Source organism: Heliangelus exortis, chromosome 2 (genome assembly GCF_036169615.1).
Source record: "Heliangelus exortis chromosome 2, bHelExo1.hap1, whole genome shotgun sequence".
Lineage (NCBI taxonomy): Eukaryota > Metazoa > Chordata > Aves > Apodiformes > Trochilidae > Heliangelus > Heliangelus exortis.
In genome coordinates, this window is record NC_092423.1 from 90378359 (window position 1) to 90400929 (window position 22571).

The window sequence follows — 22571 nt, forward strand, 5'->3', positions numbered from 1 at the left end:
AAGAGTCTAGGTCCATGAGTTGGGCCCCCAAGGTTTAGCATCCTTAGAAGCAAGCTTGGTCTTCAGGTAGGTGGACCACTGCATTCATGTTTATTATAGCAAGTGCCCCAACTTCTGCAGTTCAAAACTCAGAGTTCCTTTTCCTCTTGCATTCTTGCATGAGCTTTTTAGGGGGGATTCTGAGGAGGGAGTTGCTGGTACCAACCAACAATAAGCTACAGCTGAGCAAGTGCAGAATTGGTAGCTAAAAGAGTATTACAAGATTTTGTTTGCAGGCACACTTTTCTGTTGGTTTTGTGAGGCTGCATTTTGTAGTGCATATTAAGTACTTGGAAGCCAGGTCTTCTCCTGTCCCATTCTCCATCTCATACAAAATGAAGCATTTTTGGCATCTTGAGTTACACCACCTTCCACCTGGAATGCCAAGCTATGAGCAGGACACGGTTTCAAGGCTGCCACATGTCTGCAGGTGGTGCTGCAGAAAGAACTTCTTGAGTTTTTCAGGAACCTGAAATTTTAATCAGTTGCTGCGTGGTGCCTACAAGTACTCACCTTTCTCCTTTGAGGTTCCTGTTGAATTGGTGGAAGATGTCTGAACTTCTCTTTCTGAAGAGATGCTAGCTCAACAGTCCAAGTGGTTGGTGCTTTCAGCTAGAAAGAGGTGAACTCCCCCTGCTATTCCTTCATCCAAGTTTGTTTTTCTGAGTAAGGACTCATTCCCAGAGCCTTATGCTCCTAGCACTAGGCAGACAATTAGAGGTGAGAGCTTTATGACAGATGAGCACTCAGGTAATTTCATTGTGTTCATTGTCGGGGTACAGCTGAAGTCTCTGTGTGCCCAAGATGGTGCTGCACATCACTTGACTCTTGAAATAGCTGATGAAATAGAGAATTTGCCTAGAGAGAAGCAAGTGTTGGACAAAATGCAAGATGTGGAAACAGAGCCCTTCAGTTCTGATCATCTACACCAATGGTTTGAGCCATTCAGTGTTCAGCTGTTAAAGGGAGTGGTTAGCTGAAGTTGTCAGTATTAATGTTATCCCCATCTGGAATAAAACCATTCCAAACTCTCTTTAATTGAAGTTAAGGAGCCCATGGCTGAGCTAGCATCTGTGTATGAGTTACTAGATGCTTGCAACATTTTAGAAACTTGTGTTAGTTGCAGTCAATGTAAATATTCCAATAGCTGAAGCATGTGTTTGGTAACTCAACGCAGGATTCTTTTATCTTAGTGACACAATTACTATAATAATATAAAATTTGTGAGGGATTAGTCATAGGTACTGAAAGGAAATAAACCCCAGCATTCCCAATAAATGCTACAACCAGTTTCATAGATAAAAACTTTTATTTGGTCTGAAATAATTATGTATAACTTACATTTTTTTCTGACTAACATGCCTAGCAATTTAAATGCTAGTTTGGTTACTCAGGTGCACGTTTCTTCACATATGTAAATAACCCATCTATTTTAAAATATCGTAGCTTAAATAATAGTTTCCCAAGTCTAGTGTGTACATAATGTTTTAGAATTGCTTCCTTAAGGATGCAAAGAGGAAGAACAGGTTTTGTGCAAGACACTTCATAAAACAAGTGTGTACCAAGCTGGTTTTGTATAAGCTGTGGCAGGAATTCAGTTTTATGAATTTAGATTGTCCTGGCATTAGTCCATGTGGGGGGATAGAGCAGAGTCTACAATGACTCTGCTGTGGCTGCTGTCATTTAATGCACAAGCTTTCGAAGCATACAGTAGAGAAGCCACTGTAGCTTTTTAAAATCATACAAAGAATCAACTACAGTTTCTGATTAAGAACTTTTTTCTCCCTTTCTTCTTTGAATGCTGATGTATAGTTTCCAAGGAATGAACAGCCTTAGTATGAAGCTGTTAGAAGTTCATTTAATGTGTTCATATCCAAAAATAGATGCATTTATACAAAAGTGCTTTTTGCTTGACAGGAGCAAATGAGCTGAATTCCTTGGGTCATGTCTTCCATGCCAGATGACTTTATGGATGTAGGCACTGTGGCTTTACTACATGCATTTTTGACAATGTTTTCAGCTACCTGTGAAAACTCTTTTTGCACACGTTGCTTCCCTGAGCCTCGGACCTACTTAAAATAGACACAATGCTCTGACTGGCAGCCATTTCAATAGCAATTTTAATAGTCATAAGGAAGAGCTGTTCAGAAAAAGATACTTGTGCTGTAACTAACAGTTCCTTACAGTGTCTCTAGGCACAAAAACCTATCATCTGTCATTATTAGACATTAGACAGTTATTTTCAATGATGATATCAAAGTTCTGGTTAAGAAAAGGGGAACTTTCTATAGTGTGCATCCTTTTACAGTCTTCCCTGCTGGGCAGCCCTATCACTGAACACTGACTTCAGTGTTCACCTAATAAAACTGGACTCAAGCTGAGCTCAGGATGAATAGATCAATTTAAAAACTTTAAAAAGCAGCTTCCCAACCTCAGTTTCTCTTGCCCCAAACAGTAGCAGCAGTTGTGTGAGAACTGTTCTGTAGGGATGGAGGTAGGAACACGTGCTGATGGGGTGACAGTAAAAAACATGTTAACACTCCCTATTTAACAACACAGGTTTGAGAAGCAAGAGGCTTCCTGAGCAGCAAAATAAGGATGGTATGAATAACAGGCATCTGCTACAAAATGCCAACAGCACTAGCAGCACCTCACCCCATACAGGCTCCACAGCATGTCCCAAAGTCATTAAAGGCTGAGGTGATGCTTCACAGTGTGGGTGTTCAAGCAGTGAACAGTATGGAGGAGGGGTGCAGCTCACCTGAACAAGCACAGTTCACTTACTGCAACCAGCATAAAGTTGCCACTTTCCAAACAGTGCTATGAACTGGGGCTGTCAGCTGACACTGGCACCATTTAAGAGGTAATTTACTCGCCTGCCTGCTTCTCCATCCTTTGAGCTGGTGCCTGATGCCACCCTTGAAGGCTGCTGAGGGAGATGGGGCTTTGGCCTTGGAATGCCAGAGCTTCTCACTTTATCCTGTATGGTGCTCACAAGACAAGCCACAAACTTGAACAGCCCTGGAAAATTATTATTCCCCAGAAGAGGTCCTGCAGGGTTGCTGCTTATAATATTTAATTCATAGCTTCATTTTGTAAATTATTTTACAAGATTAAAAAAATATTACAAAGGGAGGAAAGCTGCTTAAGATGCTGATTGAATTTGGCTGATGGAGGCAAAGGGGGGAGGTTTTTTCCCATATTCCTCAACCAACATTTTCACTTACCTACAGCAGCTAATGTTTCCCTGGGCATTACTGTACAGGCATAGTCAGTCATATCCTGGGGGTATTCCCAGAAGGAGTTGGGGAACCCAGATAAATAAAAGTAAATTTGAAAGTACTAAAGACCGTGGAAGATAGATGCAGGTTGTTTTGGGGGGGGGGTTTGAGCACAATAATAAAAATCGCAGCTTCTGGATGGCATTTATGGCATTTATGGGAATACTAAGATTTTCTAACTCTCTCAGGATTGTCTGCAAGACACTTTGTGCAAGTTTGCCATGAAGCACCTGTCGTTCATCATTACAGCTGCACATAAAGCCCATCCAGGAATTTTAAAATTAAAGGTTATCCATGTAATTTTCAAAGGATTGGTGTCACCGCATCTGAAGAGGGAAATTCTGACAATACTGTTTCACCCCTTCCAAGTAACAGTCCTGTTGTCAAAATTCCTACAACTCAGCCTTGTATTTAAAGCATAAGGCTGCAAATCTGTCATTAGCACGGCTACTACACTTTAATTCCTATTCAAAATTAATCTATACTTCAGCTGGATTTTTTGGCACTTTGGCAAGAGAGCTCTGGACAGCTGGAAGAGACCTGCTCAATCATTTTTTGTTTCCTTTTTTGAATCAATTTTCCACCTGTGAAACCCAAAATCCCACCACCAAGTGCAGCTGCAATTCCTGCCACTTTGAAGCCTGCAAGGAGACCAATAGGACCCCCCACCACTCCACCAATGACTGCACCTGCCACAGGCAGAGCTGCCAGCTTGTATTTTGCAGCCTGTAAAGGAGAAAAAAAAAAAAGAAAAAAAAAAAGCAGAGTTAGATACTTGCCTGTGGTGATGTGAATTTTCCCCTCAGTGCTCTTGGCAGTGACTTCAGTGCTCAGTGATAAATAAACTTTACAAAACAGTATTAAAAAAAAGATGTTCTGCTATCGCACATGTATGACAGAACACACTAAAACTGAGCTATCTCATGTATGCATTTGCAAGCCAGGCCCTTCTACATGGGTCTGGCTGGCACACTTTTTTTACCTGGTACTGCATCATTAAATCAATCATGAACCAGAAAATGCTCTGACTTCTCAGTAAAATGCCCAAATTTAGGTTTGTAGCTGTATGAGCAACTATTCCTGACATCTTCACAGAACAGGACTGAAATTGCAGGTTACCATCAACCTCTCATTTTATGCTTATTTCATTCATCCAATCCTTGAATGCTCTTGTCTTTGCAGGTAAACTGGCACAGCCTCAGAATAGCATAAGAAAAAGCAAAAAAAACCACCCAAAACCAAACAACAAAACAAAAACCAACCACCTTGTCTTTCTCCCTGGATGTGATAGAAAATTACAAGAGAGATAGATTGATTATTTTTTTCCTAGCTACCTGTGGGTCATTTCTTCCTTATTTCCTTAATTGCTGCCTCCCTCAGCATTAAAGATGGCAGATCAATTGGGTTAATACAGAGGATTGCTGGGAGGCTGAGTACCATTGATTCACCAGCAGGAGCAGATCCCTACCTTCCCCAAGTTTTTGGTTCCCTCTTCAACATTCACAGCAGCACTGTTGACATGGTCTTCAATCCTGTCAATCTTCTCCTGCTGAGACTAGATGCAAAGGAATTATGAGTGAGGTAACCTGCTGGGAAGCAGCAGTGAGCCAATACACACCATTTTAATGCCTATAATCAGGGCCCCACAGCCGCTTTCATCTGCTACACACTGCTGCCATGCAGCCTTAATGGTGCTTCATTAATAGCATCTAATAAAACTGCTAAAAGTAAAAACTTCCTTTAAAAAAAAAAAACAAAAACCAAACCTTAACTATTAATAATATGGTGTGGGTATTACACAATGTGTTGATGCAGTTAGAGAAAGCAAAGCAAAACGTATGGTTTCTAAATCTTTTCTGTGAATAGCTGAACTCACGTTCCAAAGGACAAAAAATAACCCAAACCAGCCTTTTTGTTTCCTGCTGAATTTCATGGTTGAAAAACATTATATAAGGAGCACTTATAAGATCAGTACCAACCCTCAACATGCAGAGATGTACCATGAAATCTAAATAGAAGTGTTTAATCATGGCATTGTAAGACAGAGACTTAACTTTACAAATAGAGTAATGATGCGACTGAAAATATACTTGATGTTGCTCTGTATTTTACCATTTCATTTTACAAAAACATTCCATCCTTTCTTCAAATGCAGTCAGATTCCCCTGCAATCTTTCTCAGCAAACACTGGAGCACAAGATAGAGGGCTTTGTTTGTTCTTATTTTCATCTCAGCAGTACCCAGGCTGCTTTATGTCACAAAATAATGAGACACCTAATGCTCAGCTTAAAATAAAAGGCATTCTAAACTTTTTACCTCTTTCTAATTCAGAAACTGTTGAATCCACCAGCTCTGGTGTCTTGGTCTACTATCCAGTCCACACACTACAGCTGCCTGCTATTATAGCTAATGATGGTTATGTGTAAAATCCAGAAAGTCCTGGCAACAGGAACTCCCCTTTTTAACTAAAGCTGCTAACATTTAGGCTACTGACTGAAAATATTTGCAGTCCCTCTCCAGCTTAATGAATCTTAGGTTTTTTTTTTTTGTTTGTGTGTGAGGCAGCACATATTTGGCAGAAGGGATAAAAGCTACTTTATCCATCCCAACTAACCCAACAGCTAGGAGATAAAAGCTGTGGGTTCAAACTACCTGATACACAGGAACAACTAAACATTAGGAACAGAGTGTGGATCATGAAGATGCACAGCCTTTTCCTGTGAGAGCAGAGAAAGGGCATGATAATAGTGAGGGAAAATTGGGATTTTTCTCGTACTCCTGATTAAGCCAGAAGTACCTGAAGAACACCCACCCTGTGCAGTGAAGGGCATCATCACCACTGTGAACAAACACTGTAAAAATGAAGGGGATCTGGGTAGAAGTCTGCAGTCCACACTGTAGAGCTCCTACCTAAGGTTTGGCTTGTGGGCCAGGGCACTGGCTTGAACATCAGTAGTTGCTCTGGTGACAATAACTTAAGAGCAGTTACTAGCACTGGTGGTGAAACAGAAGATTACTCCCTCCTCAAAGAATGACCTTGACAGAGCCTGAATCAATGGGAGAGCCATAGAGACACTGACAGCAATGGGGCACAGATGCAGGGAAGGAAGAGCTCTTGGTTTTCTGACCAGAGGGCTCCCCTGAGTAGTTAAACCAAAGCTTTTGAATGTTCATTGTCTGTTGGCTCTTGAAAATCAAAAGAAACCTTTCACCTTACTGCTAGACAACTTGATGTAAACATTATGCACCACATACAACTTTGAAAAGTACCTGATGTACAGGCTTTCAGACTGTAGGTGTATTTACCACAGGTCTCAATTAGCAAACACAGACCCCTCCTCCAGGCATCTCCACAGCTCACTGTGGAGAAACTGCTCTGCCTCTACTCAGTGGCTGGCATTCTCCTCAAGTTCCTGACACTGACTAGGATTTTGCAAGCTTGAATACTGAACTGAATAAACTCAGTTAATTTAACTCTGTTATTTTATCACTTTGATTAAGTGATGCTAGCATAGTTTGAGTGTGTCTCTTTTTGTGCAAAAGTCTTGTCTAGGATAGAATGTAGAATTAATACTTACGCTGACTAAGACAGAAAACTCAGTCACCAACTGGCTAAGCTGAATCAAGTCCTACAAATAAAAAACAAATGTTATTTTGTAATTGTTGCTAGAAACAAGAGCACCCCCATGGCATACAGTAGAGTTCCAACATACCTCTTCTAAAGTTTCCCAGGACTCAGCTGCATTTTCTTCCTGAGGTATTTCGGGAAGACGCGAGTAGGTCTGGATTAAACTTTGGGAGCCATCCTTCTCTTCTGTGTTGTACAAAGTTTCTGAATAAAACCCATGATGTTTATAAATAAATGTACTGGATCAGAATGCAGATGGTGTGAAAAACATTAAGAAATTCTTAATGTTTCTCAATGATAAATTGGTATTTGATCTTATTCAAGCCAAGCACAACAAAACAGTCATGTAGGGAGAAGTCTTAATTTCAGCACTAGACAGTTTCTTAAAAGATTGTCAAAGAAATGGATTAATTTCTATCACTGACCTTTCACAACCAGTTCTGAGAATGGTATTAAAACTATACTTGTGAATTCAAGGCCAATTAATTATTTTGTTTCAGTCAAGCAGAGAACACCATGCTTGGGACCAAAACTTTTCATTTACATATGATACATAAAAACACAGCCTTTCCAAAACTAGACAGTTATTCATGTTATGATTGATTATTATGTAACTGGTTTGAATTCCAGCCATTTGGGACTAAAAGAAGCTGGAGCAAAAAGCTTTCAACCTAAAAGCAGTGAAAACCAAGGCACATGCTGCCCAGCGTTCAGAGCTGGATCCAGTTGGGTAATGGTACTGTGAGGACAAGAAACATTTTTAAGTCAGTGGGGTAAAGGAGATATTCTCAAGTATCTTGCTTTGTGAATCACCTGGTCTGAATGCAGAAGGCATTAGGACAAAGTACAGTGGGGAAAAAATGGGGAATGAGAGGCAGCTGGCTGGAGTGGGGGAGCAGAGCTGATAAAGAGACCTGCATGTACCTTCTCCAGCCCAAGAGCTCAGTCTGGAGCCACCATGGATGTAATGGACACGTGTATGATTAAGGACAAGTAATGAAGTGGTAATAAAGAATAATAAACAAGTTTGGCTTGTCATAGTAAGGATTAAGGAGGATCCTGAGAGGCTGAAAGGCAGACTGGAGAACATATGTATGTATGCAAACACAGGTTTTTGTTAATATGAATAACTTCAGTTTCTGAAGGAAGAGAGCAGTAGCAGGACACTCGTGTCCTTCCTCAGGAGGGTAGTATCAAGAGAAAGCTCAGTATGGGGAAGACTGGTTAGATATTAAAATGTAAATACTGCATTAAAATCTTGACAAACAATGAATGTGCCAAGGTACTATAATAACATTATATAACTGTTACTACAATGGATACGAACAATTGAAAATAAATAAAAATAATAGAATTAAATAAAAAGTCAGTGCATGCTTGCTCATGGAATAATTTCTAATAAAATTTTAAAATATATGTTTTCATAACGCTTGTCCATTTTTCAACGTTTTTATCCCAGTATCTCAAAATACATAAAAGATATAATCTTCATGCTCTCTTAGATCATTAGAAGTTTAACATCAATGAAGATGAAACTCAGCCATAACTACTAAGTAAGCAGAGTAACAATGATGCAGTAAGTGGAGGATTATTTCAGCCTTGTTTTTCTTTCTTTCTAATTATTTCTCCTCTTTTTCCTTTAAGAATCTAGGCATGGAAGGTACTTCAACTTCTACAATCATCACATGTTCTTCCAGAACATATTTTTGATCCACAGCATCAGATTAATTAATGTTATATATTAAGTTCCGAAACATTCCTTTTCCCTTTTCACTATAATTAAACATATATCCAAATGAGCCTATTTTTGGATGGACCAATTCTGCTAAATATTCTGACATTTAACGTTAGTTTTGAGTATTTTATTCCATTTCAATCCTTTGCAATTCTCATTTCAAACCCAAGATCCTTCTGCCAAGAAAAACATATTCTTCCCTAACCAGCCAGATGCATGCTAAGTTGATTGAAACTAAAATATCCAATATTCAAAAGAAAAAAAAAAAAAGCTCACTAAGCAAAACTGCCCTCTCACAAATTGTGTTTCCTAGACTGGTGTGTCCTTAACAAACCATGCTGACCTATTGTATAAAAGCACATCCTTCAAAATTCATGAATGATACTGAAGTTTTACATGATACTTGTTCAAAAGTCCTTACAGTTTTAAGTAGGTTTACACTGTTCTTATTTTCCAATAACTAAAAATCAGTGGAAAAGCATTCCTCAAGAAAATTCTTTACTCACTTCAAAAAATAAAGAAGGGTAAGAGAGGGTAAAGTCACGTTTGGACCGAAAGAAATTTATATTCACTAGTTCATGTTTTATCAAGTCTAAACAACTTTAATAGAACTGGGAATGGAAGTGGCTCCACCAGTTCCCTCACAGCATCTCCACAAAAATGCAGTAATACAAAACACATCTGCAGATTTCATACAGCAGCTTCGCACCTCATTACACTCTAGATAAAAATCTAATGCTCTGGAAGATTCAATATGTTGCTTAGCAGATTTTAGTAATTTTAAAAGTGGAGTCTCACCTTTGTTAATATTTGTTCAAAATGCAATTAAATTCCATTTCTATTGCACCTGAGCTGAGGATGGAGGGGGGAAGGGACCACATCATTTCACTGAGGTGCCTTCTAAACGGGCAATTTGAATTTGTAAACTCCTTCCCTCTCTACCAGATGGGGAGCTACTTGCTACAAAGAACGGGCACACTGAGGCTCCTTTGATTAAGATCAGCAGCCAAGATTTGCTTTCAGGACTGCAGCCTCTGAGCACAAAAGAAGAGGCAATATATTGCATCTGTGTGAGTAGTTCCACAGAGCTGCTTTTACAGTCAAGCAAACCTTAAAAAAAAAAAAAAAGTATCTGTTTAATTGTATTTAGTTGTCTGCCTGCCTGTACGTTTCACTTGAAATGGGGTGAATTATTTCTGTATGCATAAGGGGACTTGCAGGAGAATATAATTCCAGTAATGTTTTCCTGTTTTTCTCATCCCAGTCTTTCTGATCGATTTCTTATCTTTCTGAAGGGCAGTTATGCTCTGTGTCCTTCATACTGTAAAGTTATTTCAGATTAAAAAAGCAGTCCTGTTCTTAGATTTAACTCTAGTTCCCTTTTACCACCTGTGTAACTGTTAGTAAAGCAAGAAGCCAGGACAAAGCCTTTCCAATGCAATACCAGAATGTACTGAGAAAAATGGCAGAAAGTTACCAAAAGGAGATATTTTAAATATAATTCTGATTACAACAGAGAAGAGCTCGCAAAGAGTTTGAAAGTAATGGATAATATGGATGAAGGAGATCACCAAATACCTGAGTTCACTATTCTAAAACTCAGGGTAAAATGCTAAAGACAATGAGCTCCCCTCAAAGGAGGTACCATTCAGCACATTAATAGAAAACATGGGGCAAAGGTTCCTAAAGGATAAAGGACTAAAAGAAGAGAAAAGATGTCAGACACTAATAGAACAGGCTGTACTGAAGATGACAACAAACAGTCCTGATGCAGGAGAAAATGTTTATGGCCTCAGCAAGAGCTCTTTGATACCCTGGGTATCGATGAGCTGATATACAATTAAGATGAGTACAAGGAACAACATAATCATTGAAAAGATAGATTAAAATAAATCAGAAATGTATTCCAGCCCCGAGGATGTGATGAAATTCACTCAAATATTTAGGAAACAGCCTCTGAAAGTTCAAGTGCATTTGTGAGAACTTGAGTAGGGGAGTCCCAGAGGACTAAAAGAGAACAGATTCAGTTACTATCTTCTTTTTTGGGAGAGGAGGGAGGGCACAGCAAAAAGCCAGACTTTGAAACCCACAAAAGTATTAGGACAAACTACTGAACAATCAGGAAAAAGATGCTGAAGATGTTGAAGAAGTCAAGATTCACAAGTCAGAGACAATTCAGTCTGTTTTATTGGCCTGTTATGAAGATAAGACATTTTTATGATGGAGGTGGTGAGACACTGGATCAGTTTGCTCCAAGAAGATGTGGATGTCCTCAAGACCAGGCTGGATGGGACTTCGAGCTACTTCATCTAGTGGGAGATGCCCTGCCCACAGAAGGGTGGCTGGCCTACACAGTCATTAAAGGTCCATTTTATGGTTCTATATTTGATACATCTTGAGGGTCACAAGGCTTTCTAATACTACTACAAGTGACACTTGAAAGCAAGCCCAGCCTTCAAATCTACTTTTCTCAGTTCAACCATTATTCTTGCTATTTTGTTAATCACAATTGAAGGAGCAACAAGAAGGGTCTGAAATCAAATTTGATGGCAGGTTCTTCTATAATGCCATTGAACGAGAATACTTCTCAGATTTAAGACAAATGCAATTTTCACATTTTTAAACAATACTACTACTGCAGCAACCAAACTAATTACTGTTATGTGAAAGGATTTAATTCTGATCTAGCCAACTTTCTTGCAGATCAGAAAACTGCAGAAGAGTTTTCAAGATCCAAGGCTACAGGATCTTTGTCATGGAAGGCCACAGCTACTTAATTTAAGATACTAAATTAAAGCATTCTCCACTTACCAAAACTCAGCCACAGGTCACAAGAAAAGTGTGGTGTAAGGAAATAAGTCCACTTCTTGACTAACAGTGACTTTAAAATCAACATTTATCCAACCAAAATCTCATTTGTTTACTTCATTTATACCTGGCTGGAGAAACTGCTGACTGGACACAATAAAATAGATATAATAGACACAGGAATTAAATTCTGTTACCTCCTTCTAGAGTTGCAGATCGAGTTAATGAAGCATCCTCCTGTCCTCCGAGTTGTCTTTTAAGTTCTTCTGCAGATTCAGAATGGAGCTGCAGGAAGTCTTTTATGGCAAATGAAGCTTCTTCTTTAATGGGATTTATCATTCTCTGCAGAACTGGGATGTCCTCCCGTCGCACTCGCAAACAGAGCTTCTCCATCTCTCTCATATTGGCACGGAGTTGCTGTAACAGTTTTAAGAGTTAATTTGTAGTTTATCAGCACCAGAGACCTTCAGTGGTTAGGAAGCAACTCTCATCTTGATTATCTTTAAATAATCACAAAAACTGCCATTTCTAAGTTTTAATGAACTAAGACCAAAAAAACCAAAACCAAAACCAAAACCAACCGAACAAACAAAACCTCATGTCCCTGCTTTCAAGCAATCCCTGTGTTCCAGGCAACCTCTCCTCTAGATCCATTTTCTTTTCCAGATAGTGCTGTTTGACTGCAGCAGGTTCACCTGTCAAAGATGCCCCTGACTACAGTAAAAGCTCGTGCCTCTGATAATGCAAAGGAATCCTTCCTTTGAACCCATCCTGGGTCTCCCAGACTCTTATTTTGTGACCCAGTGCTACTCCCTGGTGGTTTTTTGTATTGCTCCTGCAGAAGAGTCACCCCATAAAAAATACAGCAGAGAAGGGGCTTGTCCTCACTTGAGATATCTCAACCTACAGATGATCCCTTCTGAGCAAATGACCCACCTCCTGCTCTTCGTAAGGCAGATGACAGTCCTGGAGTTGACAGTACCATTATTGGGTCAGCAGCTCAGTCACCTCAAGCAGAGCTCAAAGCCCCCCTTGGATCAAGGCATTGGTACCCTGAGTGCCTCTTACTTGGAAGCACCACCACTCTGTAACCAGCTCGCTAAGCCTCTTGTATTTTTACTTTTTGCCTCTGTCTTCTGAGTTCACTCAGTTCTTTATTAAAAAATAAAATAAAATAAATGGGGGCAGCAACACAGCTCCCAACACAGCAGTCCCTGAACAGTGCAGTGAGGCATCCCCAGGACGTACTGCTGAGTCTTTTCGGATGTGGCCTATTTTCCATAAGGGAAAGGAAGCTGTCTGCCCCAGGAGAGTAAGAAACAAAGATCAAGGAAGAGAGGGTGCCTGTTATCTTCTCTGATGAACTGATTTTTTAGTTCCTGTAGGAACAGGCCACCAAAGAACACAGGAAAAATACCTTTCTAAGCCATCCCCATCAATATTTTGATTTTCTTGATGTCCATTTTATACTTTATCCACTTCTCCAAGTATAGAAGTGAATTTATTTTTTGTTTCAATTAAAGTATTTAACTAATTAATTCACTATGTAATTACTGAAGTTACTTCGGTGCCTGAGATCAATTTAAGCCTTTGCCAAAATGTTTACACAAATTATATCCAACTAAAATTATATCCAACTAAAATAAGTGCTTCTCAGAATTTGTTCTTTTAAATAGTAAGCAACTGTGATGACTATAGCACTTCAGGTTACAATCATTTGTAACTTCCAACTACCCCAAAACTTTAATTTTCATTTTGTAAAGACAACTTCAAGGACAAGAGTAAAGGACTACTCTTTTTTTCCCAATATTTATTACATTTTCTCAGAAGGACTAATATATTTTATTGGAATATCAAATAGAATAAGATACAGAAATACATCTTCAGTTACAGGAATTTTGAGAGGCTATAAACTATTCACAATTGGTTTGAAGAGTCTGTGCAGGCATTTCCCACAAGATAAATTTCTGCCAATAGCAAAAATAGAGAGACTTCTTATTGCTTAGGCTTTTAAAATCAAAAATTGCAAGCAACTTTTTATACAAATGAAAAGAAGATATTTATAGTCTAAGTTTTATCACTTATTGTTTTAGGACAGAGTTTTTATCTAACTGTAAAAAAATTAGGCTATAATACAAACAATATTAATTGCATTACATTATAAGATGATATAGTAAATGATTTGTTGCACTATGTAATGATCGATTTGAATATTCTTCTCACAGCAGAACAAGAGAATGGATTAACACCAGACAGCGATTAGAAAGAAAAACGTTTTCTTCAGTAACACAAACCATGTACAAGTAATTCCTTAGAAACGCTTATCCTGGAAAAGCACATACTAGATAGAGCAAAATTTATATGTACTAGTAGAATTATTATTTATTTAACATGTATGAAAAAAATATAGTAGAATTTTAAATAAAGAAGAAGAAAGTTAATTCAATACCACATTGAAGTAACACTGTAACACATATTAGGCAAGGAAAGAAAGAACTATTGATTCATAAAAAATAATTTGTCAAATTACTACAAGTATATTCTATTGCATGCTTAAACTAAGCATGCTACTACTCAATTGAGGCAGCATTATTTAAGGCTAGCTCCAGCTAAAAGCACTGATTAACAAAAACTTGTTTTTGTAAAATACTGAGCTTAATTAGAACCATGGTATCAAATTATCTTCCTCATACATTTCTCATCTGAATCTGCCTTGCTCTTCCTGTTATCTTCCTCCCGTGGTCTGTCCATCATTGATGAAAAAGAGAGAACGTCATCACTGTCACAGTCCTGCAGGTGCTAAAATTCTTGGTTTGTAAAATCTTGGAATTTAATTAAAGGACAAAACAGCACTATCTAGACACAACATTTATTAATCTATTTTGTGTGAATTATATACAAGGGACCAACTGCTGTTTTGTTTGTTCAGGAAACAAAATTATTGTTATTGTCTTATCTTTGGCCATAATGGAGACAAAAAACCGGCAGGACAAACAAAACCATCTTGTGGAACAGTGACAATAGAGAGTTTGGGATGAACTAACAATGCTTCCAAAGCAGTTTCTTTAACAAAAAAAGGAAAATTTCCCAGCTGAAACTGAGTTAAATAGTAGCTGTGCTACAGAATTCGCACCAGTGCAGCTGAGGCAAATTACAAGTAAAGCCAATGCATGAGTATAATGAAGATGATTACTGTGCAACAACCAACACAACCACCAACCTGCTTCTGGAGTTTTCAAAAAGCTTCAAGAGATAGAAACTACCCACCCTAAGGAACTGCTGTTTCAGATCATCACTATTTGGTGACATTTAATTTTATTACCTCTTCCTTTGTGGTTCTGGAGAAGACTCTTGTTCCAGTTATTGTCAGTGAAACAGAAGCTAAATGGATTCAGACTTAGCAAGAAAGTCAAGCCCTGCTGTGAGGAGACATGTCCCATGAGCCCACCAGTGTGTAACATGATGAATGTTATGGATATGCAAATGACTTCTTTGCATAATCATGTTAATGGGATAGAGCTTCATTTCTGGGTAGAACATAAAAGTATCCCACCTTCTTCTCAACAGTTTCCACTTTTAAAACCAAGCTTACCAAGGTAATACAAAATCCAGTTTCCATTTACAGGGGGAAACTCCTGAGGTTCAAACTCACCAAATTCAGGCCAAAACACACAGAACTTTTCTTTACAATATATGCAGTTTTTGTCTGCTAACTTTCAAAAACAATTAACAGTCTTTATTTCAAAGGGCTTTCTCACAAAAGCTGTAGGAAAGTTAAGCTGACAAAACCCTTGGTAAGTCACCCCTTCAAAAGCAACATCTATCATCCCTATTATTTCTGATGGCTGCTTATGTAACGTGCTCTTAAAAGGACTTTGTGAAAAGCTACAACCTCCTTGGTATTATATTGCAAGAATTTGTTATCCTAATTGCTATAATAGTTTCCTCATGCCTAACAGAAATCTCTCTTGCCTCAGTTTATACCAGATATTTCCAATCCTCTCTGGTTAAAACAGAAGACAAGCCAAGTCCTCTTTGCAACCATCTTAGCCACGTCTGCAAGCAGCCAATACACTCCTGTCAGGCGTTCTTTGGGCAAAATAATTTGTCAGTCTTTCCAAATAATACTTCTGACCATTTTCATTGTTCTCCCCAAATCAGTCCATAGCTTAGTTAAAAGTAAAGTGCCCAAACTGAACTATTATACCTTCTAATACTGACTCAAGAGATTGGATCAGAGACCACTCTGGCTGTTCTCCTGTCTATACATCCCCCTACATACATTGGCTTTTTTTTTTTTTTTTTTATCCCTACCACACTGCTGTCCTTGTCTCCATCCAAAAACATACTGATTTTCCAGATCTTTTTTCTCACTATCATTAGAAATTCTGATCCTGTCCTCTCCACCAGAATCCTTTAGTCTCTCCCAGCTTTACGCTGTTTGCACATGTTTGTGATATAATTAAACTAAAGTTACACAGCTATGATACAGTGCTTTCATACCTAGGTTTCAAAGGACTTTATTCAAGTAAGGTTCACTGTTCTTCTTTAATAGATGCACAACTCAGGCAAGGACACAAAGTTTGAGACAAATTTTTCTAAAGTGTCCACAGGTTTGGACATAAGCCTGGGAGGTCCATCAGTATGTTACAGTATGTGAATAAATAATTCATTTTTTCAGAAATGCAGATGAGAAGTGGCATGTTTTGTACCATGAAAAATCTGTTGATCCTATTAACACATCCATAATGGAAAGAAACAGACAAGCCATTCTTCTTTTCCACTCTCCCAAAAGATCTTACTAAGCCCATTCAATAAAAAATTAAGAATATAATCTAAATTTCTGCCATAAAGTAAAACACAAGAGGAGAGAGATGAGCAAAAGGAGAGATGAGCACAGGGAGAGTTTAATTAAAAAAAAAACCAAAAAACAGTGTTGCCAGGAACAACTGTACACATCTGCCAGTTTAGCCTGCCTTATGATTCAACATAGTTTTAAATAAGTAAGGGAATAAATGGTAATTAGTATTCCAGTTTTTAGAATTGTCTTTAAAAGCACAAAGCACCTTCTCATATTCTGCTCCTAAGTGGTTTATGAATGGGAGTTCCTCTGCAGATGCATATGACAAATATTACAGACTCACCAAAGGGATTCAGAAGTCTGAACACAAATCTGCGGTAAACAAATCTTATTTATACAAAATAGTAAAAATGCAGAGTATTTTCAGTATTTGTTTTTCAGAGCATTTTTTTTTCACTAATGGTCACAGCTGAATTTTCAAAATAATGGAACTCTCCCTCCATACTTCATTTTGTTTTATATTAAGAAGTAAATAGCACCTCCAAACACACCCACTGCATTAAATGCTCTCAAACATAAATAACATTTTCTTGATAGTCTTGCAGCAGCTTAGCTGTGAATCTTGTTTTGATTTATTTTCTCTGGACTTTGTCCAAAGTCATGTAATAAAGGATAAAAGATACAAATTTCTTGGCATAGGTCAAAGGAAGTCTGAGTATAAGAATGGATTTACCCTAAAGATGGCCATAGGCTGCAACAGTGAGCTGATTTTACATGACCCATAAACAATCTTCTGCAGCAATAAAGATACTCATCTACCCTGCTTCATGCTCTTCCAGTAAGTTTGTGTAGTATTCCAGAAAGGTATTTAATTTGAAGATTATATTAATTTTTAAAATTATACAAAAGACCTGAGCTGTACTACTAAGCTTTCAAGAGAGCTGATTGAAAAACCATCCTTCACTTGTAAATCACATGCAGTCAAAATGGAAATCATAAAAGTGAAAAAGACAAAAGGAACAAATTAACAGTTTTCAAGTAGATTTCCAGGTTAGAGCAACCCAGTGAAGAGACTACATCTGCCTCAGTGTACAGTCTCCTTTTGTGGGCTGGATATAAACTAAAGCAGGATCATTCATCCACAGTGTTCAGTGTCTTATATCCGACTCAAGTAGCTGCAGCATTTTTCTACCTCTGACTATGAATACATCCAATGTGTTACAACAGAACACTGCCATTTCATTTAAATTAACTTAAATCTTGCAATTATTAACAAATTGTGTGGTACAGTCAGCATATAGGTAAAGTCTAGCAAGGCATCCTTTTTATTCAGGCACTAACGTTTTAAGAAGTCCATAGGCCATCCTTAAAAATTAAAGGGTGTCATTATGCCCCACACAAAGATTGCCCTGCTTGCTTTGCTTTCTCTGTTTTTTATGTGGCAATCACCAGCAATAAGAGGTCTACATTTATGCTCATCACTCATCTATGCTTCTATTATAATTTTGACCATCAAAGTACAACAGAACTAATTATTCTGGGTAAATGGAAAATTCAGAAAAATGGCTAATTATGTGCACATGGATTAAATGTAGAGTGGCTGTGCATATATTTGTCTAAAACCTGTGGCGGATGCCTTGGGTCAATATTGACTTAGGGATTCCTAATGTATTTTTACAACATCTAATTTTGAGAGCAAAGTGTGTGCTGCAGAGAACATTTGGTATCACAATAATTAATCTGATTTCTTTGCAAACAAACAGATCACAAGTCCATTGGTAAACATTTAAACAGCTTACAGCAAACACATTCTACATGTCATATAATTTATTACCAAGTACTCCAGACTCCTAACTCTTTAATTCAAACAAAGAGCTGGTCTACTCTTCCTGCATGGACCCAGATACTTGTTCTGCTCTCTGGGTATCTGAATGTGAACCACTTGTATTCAGTTCTGAAAGCAGTAAGCATTAAATAAAATACAAGGAAAATTACTTTGGCTTGAAGTAAAAATGGCAGGCTTTAGGTTCAAGGCAAATATAAAGGTTTCTAGAGATAAATATGCGGGTTTATTGCTAAAGCACTTAATGTATTTAAGAACATCATCCTCAGTATGATTAAATTTTCTCTAATTATTGATAGAATTTGTCTTGCTAAACAAATGGTACTGATTAATATGGAGTTTCAAGAGGGCCTTTCCTTCACTTCAGATGTGAAAAATTAGAACACAGACAAAAACATGCTACACCTGTTAGGAAAGCACTGTTTTAATAGGACTTGCACCTCTAGAAAAACCTTTTGATATTAAGAATAAACTTGCAGTCCAATTTGAAAAATGCTTGGTGAAAAATCAAAATAAACAGTCAAACCTTCAAGTAACAGAAAAAAAATCGAGTGGATTTCATATAAAATTTCTTATCATCTACACTAAGAAAGCTCACTAACACCGCCCATTCCTCTTAAAAGATAAATATCTCCAGCTCTTCCTCCTAAGTGTTGTTCAGTTGGGATTAAGTTCTTCCTGAGGTAGTTTTTTTTCTTCCATTTTTAGCCTGGTCTAGTTTCCTACAGGAGTCACTAAGACATTGCAACAAACACAGGAATTTACTGTATTAGAATTATGAAATAGAGTGGTTCAGGACTTGTGCTACCCCTGCTGGCAAAGCCTGCTTGCCTGGATGAAGTGTAGGTCATAGAAGGTTTTTTCCAGTAACAAATTTGTATTCCTCCTCTCAACAATGCCTATGAAACCAACACAAGATGCCTCTCCTTGGGGCAAAGAGGCATCAGTCCCCAGAATTTTGCTAGTACAGCACATTATAACCACTTAGCTCCTCTGTCTGTGTCAGCAAACTTTGCAGGGCAGATCTGCTTTGTGTTTTTCTGTACTGATGATAGTCTTTGCCTCTGAGGTATTTAGCAGTGTGAAGGCTGATGTGAGGCACTAGGTTTTGCACCATTTTCATCAAGACATGCAATTTTTTAGAAGCAGATGCAAGATTCCAGATATGCTGTGTTAAGGGTGACTATGCATGAAGCCACTGAGATGTTGCCATGCTGACAAATGTGTCTCCCATTTCCTCCTTCGGTGACATTACACATCTAGCAGCAAACTAATAGTCCAAACCTCCCATGTTTGGTCTGAAACCATGATTTAAAATTAACAGTATCCCTCACTGCAATTCCTGTCTTGTAATCTAGTAATGTAAGAAGATAGCTTTCAAAAAAACAAACAAAAAAAAGTCTCCAAAACTTTTGCTTGTTCAAGAATCCTGAATAATTTCTGACTGTGTTTGTCTCACAAGATGCAATTAGGAGGAAAATCTCTGGCTTTTAAACAAAGTAAAGCAATACCATGTACTTGTCAAATCCATATGTCAAATATACATCTCTGTGAGGACCCATGCCCAAGGTAACCAGTACTACATATGTAATTTAAGTCCATAAATATCATTTTAATATCCTTACCTGAACTGTTCGTCCTGCATTGATGTGCTCTTCGTGCAATCTGTCCCAGAGCCTGCATCTTTGATACTAAAATGAAAGAAAAATACTCCATATAGTTGTTATTTTTACCAACCAGCTATGCAGAAAAAAAGGAAACTTCAGTAAATAATCACTTTAATTTTCCAAAATTCACTGTAAGAAGTTGAGTCATAGGCATTTACACTACAAAACTGGAGAGATACATGACAATGTATTTCATAAATAATAATACATATATTTATGTGTGCATATATATAAATACAAGGTATTTTACTGAACTGCAGACAACCAGATTTTCAGCATCAGTTTTTAACAACAAAGAGATATCCCAATGTCCTGAAACTGCTGAGGTTGCCACTGTAGCAAAGGGTGGGAGGAGAAAACAGGAAAGAATAAGAGATAAGCAGCATTGGTTATTTAAAACTGCAAAGCATCTAATACTATTGACAAAGAAAACAGCATTCATTACGCAACACTGCTGTCTACATTTACAATTACTATTTCTATATAGCTACAAACACAGTATAAGAACCATCAGGGCAGATCTAGCACCTGTATGAGGCTCCACTAACTTCAGTGGGAAAATATCCATACAGCACTTCCCACTGGACAGAGACCAGGACAATTATTCCATCAACAGAGAGCAAGCTCTGCAAAAGAACTATCATCACATACAAGCATTTTCATTACTAAGTCAGTCAATCTCTCCCATTGGCAGTTGACATAAATAATATAGAGACATATGAAAAAAGTAGTAAAATAAGAGAGGTAGAAGCTCTGATTTCTGGGACATGGGCTGAAACCATCAAAGTATGTATTCTCAATACCAGACAATTTTAGAACTTTCTAGTTCTTTAAATCAAAGACAAATCTTTTTTTATTACGACAAATGTTTTACCATGACTCCTGAGGTATTTTTACGTAAAGTTTAATTCCTCAATTTCTTAATATGCTCTGTTACCAATAAAAAACTTTATCTACAGGCTAAAACTTTCCTTAATTATGTTCATCATTTTAGAGGCCACAGTAATAAGGATCACAAGTTGCTCAGCTTTCCTAAAATACAAAAGATCTGAAATTATTTTTCATTTTCAGAGAAGAAAGTTATTTCAAGTTAGGATTCTGTAGTGCTATGGAAGAGAAAAGGTTTAGTGATCAATTACAGTGATTTTTCTAGGATACTAACAACTTCTCCGTAAGTTACTGTGCCATGAATATTGTTATATAACATTGTTTTTTAAAATAAAATGTACCAAAAACATCTCTATCAGCAGTAGATTTTCCAATTCCACCACCCCTGAAAGAGTAGTGAAACAGGAATTTCTTAGGGTGGAAGACAAGGAGCCTGAGGAAAAATCATCTTTCTAGTTCCCATTGACTGTAACATATTGTCCACATACCAAACAACAAAAAAATGTGCTTTCCAGTTAAGAACAACATGAATAATTCCTCAGGAAACATTTATTTCTCTTCACTCCTTCTATTAGTAATGCTCAGCACACTCATCTGCTTTATATATTTAAAATTTTATTACTTTGATTCAAAAGTCATAGTATGCTAGTAATGACCTCAAAGAATCCACGTATTAATGCACCCAGAGCAGTGACACTCATGTGGTCAGAGAATTCTTCCTTGTTGACTTCTCTTTGTTACTCAACACAAAATAGGCTATACTTCTGGGCAATGTTCACTCTAGGGGACTAAAGGATAATAATAAAACTTGTGAAGAAATGATACTGACATTATTTATCATTAAGAAATACATGTAAAACTAAGGAAAGTCCAAGAATACCTATAGAATCCTAACCTGTAAAAGCAAGTCCAGAGGTGGGACACAAAAATGGTCAAAAGGATGGGACACCTACCCTATGAAGAAAGGATGAGAGAACTGGGGTTGTGGAGTAAAGAAGGCTCCATGGAGGCCTGATTGCACACTTTCAATATATAAAGAGGGCTCAGAAGAACGACAGAGAAAGCCTTTTTACCAAGGTCTGCAGTGACAGGACAAGGGGAAACACTTTTAAACTGAAAGAGGGTAGGTTTAAATTGGACATAAAGAAGAAATTCTTCACTGTGAGGGTGATGAGTACTGCCACAGGTTGCCCAGAGAAGTTGTGGGTGTCCCCTCCCTGGAAGTGTTCAAGGCCAGGTTGGATGGGGCCTTGAGCAACCTGGTCTGGTGGGAGGCATCCCTGCCCATGCAGGGGGCTTGGACTAGATAGTTATTAAAGGTCCCTTCCAACCCAAACCCCTCTATTCCCTTGAGTCTGTTGGATTTAAACATAATTGTGCTAGAGCCAAATAGTTTGCATTCCACAAGAGAAATACAAGACATAAAGACATTTTTCCTATTTTCCTCTCTGTCCTCTTTTGAGAACTCTTCAGAAAGAAACCCTTGTGCTTATGCTTTGGATCCCTTCCATTTCTCATTGAAAGTATCCAGTGGACAGGGAGAGAACTCAAAGCTTTTCATAATGTCCTCTGCATTACTTTTTGTATCAGGTAGTGCTCACCTACATTTCCAAAACCCTACAGTAGATGTCCTATACAAATGTATACACCGATGAAGAACACGTAAGACTTTAGGTACCTAAATTTCTCATTTTGTGTCACCTTAATGCATCTTCCCATAGCAACGGTCCCCAGCCAAAGGTAAAAAGTGTTTTACACAGCTTCCTTTACCTTTGACACAATTACAGGAAGTTAAATTAAAAATTATATCAACAAAGTAAAGGGTGCTATGTCTTCTAGCACTTCTTTGTTTTAAGGATTGCTGTCTATCACCAACAATGT

At 37.9% G+C, this 22571-nt stretch overlaps 1 protein-coding gene across 6 annotated transcripts in view; it reads right to left on the reverse strand.

Annotated features, from left to right (window-relative positions):
• Positions 1 to 3425: 3425 nt before the first annotated feature.
• The window catches only part of STX17 (syntaxin 17), a 32174-nt gene continuing 13028 nt past the window's right edge, over positions 3426 to 22571 (reverse strand). For all 6 annotated transcript variants that reach the window (XM_071736960.1, XM_071736958.1, XM_071736955.1 and 3 more), the window contains 6 exons: positions 19761 to 19826; positions 11689 to 11908; positions 7034 to 7152; positions 6899 to 6949; positions 4789 to 4875; positions 3426 to 4046 (listed from right to left, as the gene is read on the reverse strand). In XM_071736960.1, the coding sequence (XP_071593061.1) occupies positions 3807 to 4046; positions 4789 to 4875; positions 6899 to 6949; positions 7034 to 7152; positions 11689 to 11908; positions 19761 to 19826 (783 nt within the window). In that variant the 3' untranslated portion in view covers positions 3426 to 3806. The remainder of the gene's footprint in view (positions 4047 to 4788; positions 4876 to 6898; positions 6950 to 7033; positions 7153 to 11688; positions 11909 to 19760; positions 19827 to 22571) is intronic.